This window comes from Lipotes vexillifer, unplaced genomic scaffold (genome assembly GCF_000442215.2).
Source record: "Lipotes vexillifer unplaced genomic scaffold, Lipotes_vexillifer_v1.1 scaffold573, whole genome shotgun sequence".
Lineage (NCBI taxonomy): Eukaryota > Metazoa > Chordata > Mammalia > Artiodactyla > Lipotidae > Lipotes > Lipotes vexillifer.
The window spans coordinates 1,022,718-1,031,746 of record NW_006796432.1 but is presented as its reverse complement, the minus strand read 5'-3'; the positions used below and the strand labels follow the sequence as shown (position 1 = coordinate 1,031,746).

Below are 9,029 nucleotides of genomic sequence, written 5' to 3'. Positions count from 1 at the left end.
TGCGGCCTCTCCCGTCGCGGAGCACAGGCTCCGGACACGCAGGCTCGGCGGCCACGGCTCACGGGCCCAGCCGCTCCGCGGCATGTGGGATCCTCCCGGACCGGGGCACGAACCCGCGTCCCCTGCTTCAGCAGGCGGACTCTCAACCACTGCGCCACCAGGGAAGCCCCCACCCCGATTTTTTAAATTCATTCTTAAAAGCCAATGCAAATGCGCTGCGCTGGTCCTCATGCTGTTCGCTCTTGGCACCACTATTTGCTTGCCCCTCTTCTGCTCTGTCTCCAGCTGCTGGCCCCTGCAGGCTACATTGCCCAGGCTCCCTTGTCGCTGGTTTCCCACTGGATTTGGTCAGTGGGAGGCACTGGTGTTAGATTGGAAGGCTGGACAAAGGGAGAAACCAGATTTCTCCTCTTCTCTCTGCTTTGGGCTGCATTTCCAGCAGTGGCCACAGCTCCACTGGGGCTACAGTGACTCCTGGACAGGAAATGGCTGTGGCTCCAGCTTCCCCTGGGTGGCCCTGATCCCCAAACCCACCGCTTCCTCCTCCTTCATGGTTTCCTGCCATTGACAATCGCTGGGTGGCTTTCCCTTCCCCTGGTTGGCCTCTCAGTTCTTCCATCACCCACGTAACTGGTTGCTGTGTTTGAATACCTAGAATGATGTCTGTATTCCTGGTTGGTCCCTGCCTGACACATGTGCCTGAGACCCAGCTCCACACATGGTCCCCTTACCTTTGGGGCCCTGAGCACTGTTACAAAGCTCAAAACGGCTTTCCTTGAGAGGTTCTGTGTAAAAGCTGCAGAGCACCTAAGACAAACTCTCCACGTCAACAGTTTACGGCTGCTGTGGCCACACCAGCCATCCCGAAGTCACCCTGACTCTGCTGACTACCTACTCCTTCCTTTTTCAGGGTTGCCAGAGACAATAAAAGCAGGAAGCCCAGATAGTCTACCAAAGTCTCAATCTCTCAGGGCGTACAAAAGCGAAGAAGACTGCTCATAAAATGGCTTTGGACATCCTTGCTGTGGCCCCTCTCTACCAAGACCCTGATGTCAACAGAGTAAGGCTGATAGCACAGACAACCAAAAGGTCCACCACCCCGCCAAAACCCTTGCCTCCTCCCAAGACCAGACTCACCACCATCGAGACCAAGAGGATCATGTCCGTCCTGGACGAGACCATTCACAAGGTGGAGTTGGTGACCCTGCTGTCATATGTGGCATCCAGTTCCAAGAATTCGGAGGGGATGCTGGGGGAGGGCATCATGAAAGCAGTGAGAGAGCACCAGGACCTTTGCCAGATCCTCCTGGATCGCGTCAATTACCTGCAGGAGGAAGAAAGGCAGTTGCAGGGGGAAGAAGAGTTCAAGGATGAACCGTGGTTCCGAGACCGTGTCCTCTCCACAGAGGTGCAGAAATCCCACCTCCCACCCCTTATGCAGCAGATCAAAGGATCCACCAAGAACATCGTGAGACTCCTGCTCACTAACCCCCAGGCTGCCAGTCTGTTGCAGGTGCAGACCCTGGGCAGAAGTGCGGAAGCCCAGAGTTTTATTGATAGCCTGGTAGAACTCCGAGGTTTCCTGTTTGAGAAGCTACTCACTAGTCCCATGGAAGCCAGACACAAGACTCAGTTCATCCAGGACATCACCAAACGGAATCAGAGGAACCAAGCAATCATTGATACTCTGGAAAATGAATTGGCAGCCTGTGTGAGGAACAGGGATGCAGAGGTATCACTGCACAGTATTGGTCAGGTTATAGAAGGAGCCCCAGGGAGGAGCCCAAATCTTTTGGCGGTTGGGTTTTTTCCTCAGTGATCTAAATAGCTGTTTTCATTCATTTACTCCATAAATTTTGTTTTGAGCACTTACCAGGTGCCAGGTCTTATAAATGATGAGTCCACATGGTCCCAGCCTCATGGAGTTCATGATAGGGAAGGTAGGTCTTAAAGAGCTGATTTAATTACAGTTTTGAGAAGTACACAGAAGGGTAAGTATAGGGTGCTATAAGAGAGTGTTATAGGAGACCTGAACTTGGAACTCAGGGACGTTGAAGCCAAGACATGGAGAATGAGAGGGAGTGAACCAGACAAGTGAGGTAGAGAGAGACCTTCCAGGCCAAGGCTGGATAGTAAATACTTAATTTAAGGCTTTGCTGGCAGATTACACAGGGCCTTTGAGGCCTAATCGAGGAATGTGGTCTTTGTCCTGAGGGTAAGGGGCAGGTAGGAGGGGTGGAAGCTCTAGAAGAACTTTTAAGAGGTGAAAGGATAACATGATCCCAACCTAACAATAACCATTTGGGGACATATACTGTGTGTTATTCTTTTTTTGCGGAGCACAGGCTCCGGACACGCAGGCTCAGCGGCCATGGCTCACGGGCCCAGCCGCTCCGCGGCATGTGGGATCTTCCCGGACCGGGGCACGAACCCACATCCCCTGCATCGGCAGGCGGACTCTCAACCACTGCGCCACCAGGGAAGCCCCTATGCGTCATTCTTTACACACATTTTCGCACTAACAACTAGCAAAGTCCCTGGGAAGTGGCGTATAAGTATAGGTTTGGCTGCTAAATCAGAGACCCCAAATAATAGTCAAGCTTGTCTTAGTCAAGCTGGTGATATATTTCTGTTTAACAGAGATCTGGCATGGAAGCTCTGCTTTGTAAACTCGTCAGGGGCCCAGGTTCCTTGCTGCTGGCTTCTCTGCTGTCCCCCCACATGGGACTTCTAACTGTGGACCCAGAAGGCTGCTCCAGCTTTCCACCGTCATGTCACCACTGGTCCAGCCAGCAGGAAGGAGGAAAGGGGAGGAGGGGATTTTGTCCTACCCTTTTGGGACATCACCTAGAAGCAGCATTCATATAGTTCTTAGCTACACCCAGTGCTAGAGATGCTGGGAAAGTGGTCTGTAGCTGGGGCCACCTTCCCAGTGAAACATCCTGCTCTACAGCCTTTCTGGGGAGAACAGGTCCTGGGGACAGCCAGCCAGCACTGTCACATTTTCATCGCCCTGTGATAGATGAGAGATCAAGGCCACCCTCCCTCCCCGATGTACTAGCTCAGGGGGGTCCCCCCTTCCTTATGTTCTCTCCGACTTTGTCCTGTACAGCATTCATCAGGGTTTGTTGATGACTGTGTGATGATTTGATGATACGATTGGGGTCTGGCTCCCCCACAAGAGAACAGGGACCTTGTCTTTCTTGGCCCTCCACTGGGTCCCTAGTGGGCCTGGCACAAAAAGGGGGACAAGGTAATTATCTGCTGAGTAGAGAGATGACAGGCTCCTGGGTGCTCAGGGGAGACCACTCATAGGTTGGAGGGCTGTCACTGAGGGAAAGGAAGAGGACTTCCAAGTGGCTTTGCTGGTCTCATTCGGGTAGTGGAAACAGCTTGGGGCTGCCAAGTTGGACAGATCTGGGGTCAAATTCCATTTCTGCCAGGTGGGCAGATTTCATCAGGTCACTGGATCTCAGTGTAAAATGAGAGGATGACACCAATAAGGCATGTTGAGGGGTCCACAAGAAAAGCTCTGACCGCGAATAGTACTGTCTGCTTCAAACCCAACCCCTGAAGGCTGAAGACTTGCCCACAGGACAGGCTTGCCTCAAACCCCTCCCCACCCCACCTCTCACTCCCTGAGTACAGGAAGTGAGCTCAGACCCGCTGCGGCCTTGCTGCCAGCTGCCCCCAGCCCGAGGCTGCTGGCCTGAGCCAGCCACAGCACCGGTGTGTTCAGAGGGACACCTAGCGCTTGTGATCAGCCTTTGGAGTTTATTTGGAGTTTACTTACAAAACAGCGGTGCCCCCCCAACCCCAATTCCTGTTTTATTTTACTTTATTTTATTTTTATTTATTTATTTTTAACATCTTTATTGGAGTATAACTGCTTTACACTGGTGTGTTAGTTTCTGCTTTATAACAAAGTGAATCACCTTTACATATACACATGTCCCCATATCTCCTCCCGCTTGCGTCTCCCTCCCACCCTCCCTATCCCACCCCTCTAGGTGGTCACAAAGCACCGAGCTGATCTCCCTGTGCTATGTGGCTGCTTCCCACTAGCTATCTATTTTACATTTGGTGGTGTATATATGTCCATGCCACTCTCTCACTTTGTCACAGCTTACCCTTCCCCCTCCCCGTGTCCTCAAGTCCATTCTCTAGTAGGTCTGTGTCTATTCCCATCTAACTCCTAGGTTCTTCAGAACCTTGTTTTTTTATTTTTAGATTCCATATATATGTGTTAGCATACGGTAATCGTTTTTCTCTTTCTGACTTACTTCACTCTGCATGACGGACTCTAGGTCCATCCACCTCACTACAACCAATTCCTGTTTTAGAACGGACTGAGGGGCAGGAGCCAAGCCAGGCCCTCAAGGGGAGAGTGGGGTCGGGGCAATCCCTGCGGCGTGTGTTTATCTCACACTTTCATGCATCGCGCCCAGTGTCCCTGGCAGCTAGGCACTCCCCTGCTGTGCCCCGGCAGGACAGTCGCGCTGTCGCAGACCTCTCCTGTGACCCCGCTCAGGCGCGCCTGCGCACTTCACTCACGCCGGGAAATAGAGGACGGTGGCCACGAACGTGGGCTCCGGATCAGACAGACCCGGCTTCAAATTCCATCTCAGCTGCACAACCCCAGACAGACGCAATCCCCCTGAGCCTCAATTTCGCGGTCTCTAGGCAGGCTGTCCCCGTCCTCCGGGGCCAGGGCTGGGATTTGGCGAGGTAGCAGCGCCCCGTCCTGAGGGGGCTGCAGGCACGCCAGCCTCTCTCCTGCGATGGCTCATGATCGCGGAGGTATCCTGGAGCCTCTCTTCTTCCTGGCCCAGGTGGAGAAGGAGAACTTCGTGATCCAAGAACTGAAAAATCACCTGCACCAGCTGCCCAAGCTCTCAGAGAACAGCCTCCTTCGCACCAAGCACGAGGCCGAGAAGCAGCAGAAGGCGGACTTGCGGGCCTCGCAGGCCCGGGTGGCCAAGATCCAGCAGGAGATCCTGCTGCTGCAGGCACAGTTCAACAGCCTGGTCGTGGAGAACTGGGAGGCAGAGCAGGCGCTGAGGAAGGTGCCCCGGGGAAGCGGGGCGGTGGGGGCAGTGGGGCCACTGGGACAGGGGAGCGGGCGAAGGGAGGGCCGGGCGCAGGGCTTGGGGTGGGGGGCAGGGCTGCTCCAGCTGCCAGGGGAGCAGCTCCCTGGGGAGAAGGGTGCAGGGAAGCCCAGGATGGACGCAGTATCCCTTGGGAGGCAGGAGGGAGCAGCACACAGGCCAGGGACTGGGGGCAGAGAGATCAGGTCCTGCTGCAGGCCAGCTCTGTGACCTTGGGCAAGTTCCTGAACTCCTCTGGGCCCCACAAGGAGGATGATACCCACCTGTCCTGCAAAGGAAATGAAGGCGCACAGAAACCTCTGGCAAATCTCTTAACTCCCTCCGAGCCTTAGTTTTCACATTTTTAAAATGAAAGTGATTGAATAGGCCTTAATGAGTTGCTATGAGAATTAGATGGGATGATGGGTAGGCAGCTGGTAGCACCTAGTCAGTGCTCAATAAATATCCTTTTTTCATCTGCCTTCTCCATCGTCTCAGCCAGGACCCAGGCCCAGCATGCACCCAGTTTGCTTCCGAATCCCTTTCCTCACAAAGGACACCCTTTCTAACACTTGTTCTCAGATTTGTTTTTGTTTCACTACACTTTTGAGCATCTAATGGAAGCACCGGGCCTCTCCCCCATGAAAAGGCACAGAAGCACATACCCATGGTGGGGGGCAATTCTTGGGTTACAGGCTCGCTGAAGCCAGCCCATCCGTGGTGCCCAAGTTACGAACTCTCGCACTGTAGGACTAAGGAGCTGATTTTTTTTTTTTAATTGAGGTGAAATTCACATAACATAAAATATAACCGTTTAAAGTTATTCAGTGGCACTTAGTATATTCACAATGTCGGACAACCACAACCTTTATCTAGTTCCAAGATATTTTCATCACCTCCAGATAAAATCCTGTAATCATTAAGTAGCTTCTCCACCCCCTCCCCCCAGTCCCTGGCAACCACTAATCTACTTTTTGTCTCTAAGGATTTGCCTATTCTGGACTCTTCATGTAAATGGAATCATACAACATGTGGTCTTTCGTGTCTGGCTTCTTTCACTTAGCATTGCACTTTCAAGGCTCATCCACGTAGCATTCACCAACACTTCACTCCTTTTTATGGCAGAATAGCATTCCACTGTACGTACAGGAGCTGATCTTTTAAAAACAAAATTAGATCACATTCCTTCACTGTATCTAAATCCACCCAACGGCCTCCACTCTCCCTTACGTTAGAAACCAAACTCCTTCCACTGCTGACACTCCCTCTGTGACACAGCTTCTCACTCTGAGCTCAATGGGACCATTCTCCTCCCTGGCTACACCATTCCAGCCACACTGGCTCAGTTCCTACTCTTTAAACATCACCAGCTTGTTCCCACCACAGGGCCTTTGCACCTGCTGCTCCCTCTGCCTACAATGTTCTGGAGCTGGACTGCTGGCTTCAAATCCAAGCTCCACCACCCATCAACTCTGTAATCTTGGGCCAAGTGAGTTAGCACATCTGATTCTCCGTGTCCTTGCCTGTGAAATGGAGAACATACCTTGTGATGTGGATTCAGGAGGCGAGGCGTGATGCAGGGCCTGCTGATGCAGAGCGGGCTGAGTGCTTTTTATTGTTAATATTAGTCCATCACACAATGACTAATTGAATTTTTTTTAGAAAAAATATAAAGTGGAAACGGAAATTGAGAACTGGATCCAGAAATACGATTTGGAGATGAGTGAAAAGCAGGTATTTGTCTGCCTAAGTCTCTCTCAAGTGTGTTTCCCAAGATCCTCTAGGAATGGGGGTGAGGGGTGGAGAAGAGAAGCCCTAGTATGGTCCCTGGTCTATGCCAAGTTCTGGGCCTCTCCAGAGTGGCTTCCCTGCCCCTTCCTTAGGCTCAAGGGTTTGTTTAGCCTGGGGCAGTGAGGGGAGCGGTGGGAAAGGAAGGAGCCAGAAGCTGCGAGCCACTAAGATGTGCTTGACACCAGGCCCGAAGATCCTGGCTCCATCTACTGTCAGTATCCCAAACTCCCTGTTCCCTCCTGCTCAGCTCCTGCTAGCAGCCCCCTAAGCCGGGACTCATCCCCATGGGATTCAAGCATTCACCTCCACCACTTCACTCAGCCACTCAGGAGCTTTCTACCGAGTGCTTAGATGTGCCAGGTGCTGGGCTCCAGCGGTCAAGAAAGTCCCCATTGTCATCTGGAGGTTCTACTCTAGTGGCAGTTACTCGCTGTGTGACCCTAAGCAAGGGACTTGACCTTTCTGAGCCCATTTCTGCATGGGATCACAGTAACACCCACACTGGAACCATGGTGGGGATTTAACAAGTCACTGTTGTCACAGGTGCTTGTACAGCACAGGATCTGGCCTGGAGGAGGTACTCAGGGAATAGTAGCCTAAAAACGGGGTGCCCTTAAGCCTCCACCCAGCTCTGTGATAACATCGGTGGCCCACAGCCCCGACTTTGGGGCAGGGAGGCCTGGTGAGCACTGGAAGTGACATAAGCCTCTGAGTGGTCAACGTCAGGTGTGCTGTCTGATCCTGAGTGCTCTATGAAGGGGGAGGCTGTGCTCTTGTTTCCCTGTTCCCAATGAGGGTGGTGGGTGAATGATGGCAGAGACCGAGTCCACTTAGCTCTGTGTCCTCTGGAAGTACTCTTCCGGTAGATGCCTGGTGGGAGGCGGGGGGATGGACGTTGCATCCATCCCGTCATTTAATCCTGGAAATAGCTCCCACCCCTGCTCCTGGGTTTGGAATTGTCCCCGTGTTTCAGATGAGGAAAAATGACGGCTTGAAAGGTGAAGCCCCTCGAGATGTGGCTGAGCTGGGATTGGAAGCCCAGCCTGCCCAGCCCATGAGCCGTGTTCTTTCCTCCTTCCTGACCTATTTCAGCTGGGTCCCACCGCAAACTCAGATGGACCGCATCAGCTCTCCCATTCTCATCTGGGCCTCAGATGCAGAAAGGCTTAGCGTAGGCGGCATTGCTGGGGGTGGAAGCGGCTTCGGGAAGGGTGGGAACAGAAGAGGGTGGCAGGCGGTGCTCTGTGCCTGGAGACCCCTACCCCCTGCCTGTCACCCCAGGATGAGTACGAGGAGTTGGATGTCATCCACAAAGAGGAGAAGCTGCAGCTGGAGGAGCTGAAGAGACGGCATGACGTGCTGGTGGAAGAGTTCTCCCACATCCAGGCCGAGCAGGAGATCGACGCCAAGAAGAGGCTGGAAGCCGAGCAGGAGATGGTGCACATGGTGCGGGCTGCCATGCTCATCCAGGCCCTGTGGAGGGGCTACCTGGTCCGCTCCATGCTCAGGTCCAAGAAGAGGAAGCGGAGTAAGAGCAAAGTGAAGGAGAAGGGCAAGGGCAAGGGCAAGGGCAAGGGCAAGGGCAAGGGCAAGAAGTGAGTCCCTCCCCCAGCCTGCCCAGACCCCTGCCCTCACCAAGATCTTACCTCTCACTCGAGAGCCGGCCTGGAAGCCCCTGGGATGTGGAGCCCTGCGATTCATGGCCTTAACGCTTTTTCAAAATTAAAAACCCTTTTAAACCACAGCCTACAAATAAACTTCACTTTACCGAGGGCCATTGGATGCGTGTCCATGCTGCAGGTGCCGTTTCCACGAGGGGAACACACAGGCTGGGTGTCAGCACGTAACCATTCCTTCCTTTAGCCTCGGTGGGAAGCCAGACCTTGGGCTGCATCCCCCTCGGTCCCAGCCCAGAAGCTGCCATGACTGCGATGGACACATCACCCACCAGGACAGCTGGGTGTGGGTCACAGCTGCCCACAGGGGAGGGCGGGGCAGGCAGAGAACTCCAGGAGGAAGAGGGAGGGCTTCAGGCTGCACTCTGCCCCTGCTCTGGGTATCAATTTGCCCACAACTTCTCCCTGGTTTAGCACCGTGAAAGCTCAGGGGTCCTGAGGTCATAAACCAGCAAGCTCACATTAGCCTTATTCG

At 53.4% G+C, this 9,029-nt stretch overlaps 1 protein-coding gene across 1 annotated transcript; it reads left to right on the top strand.

The window, feature by feature from the left end:
- Positions 1–1,003: 1,003 nt before the first annotated feature.
- On the top strand, positions 1,004–8,477 carry DRC10 (dynein regulatory complex subunit 10). The gene is made up of 2 exons (XM_007468572.1): positions 1,004–1,732; positions 8,160–8,477. Exons 1-2 carry the CDS (start codon positions 1,004–1,006, stop codon positions 8,475–8,477), a joined length of 1,047 nt encoding a protein of 348 aa, XP_007468634.1.
- The last annotated feature ends 552 nt before the right edge of the window (positions 8,478–9,029 follow it).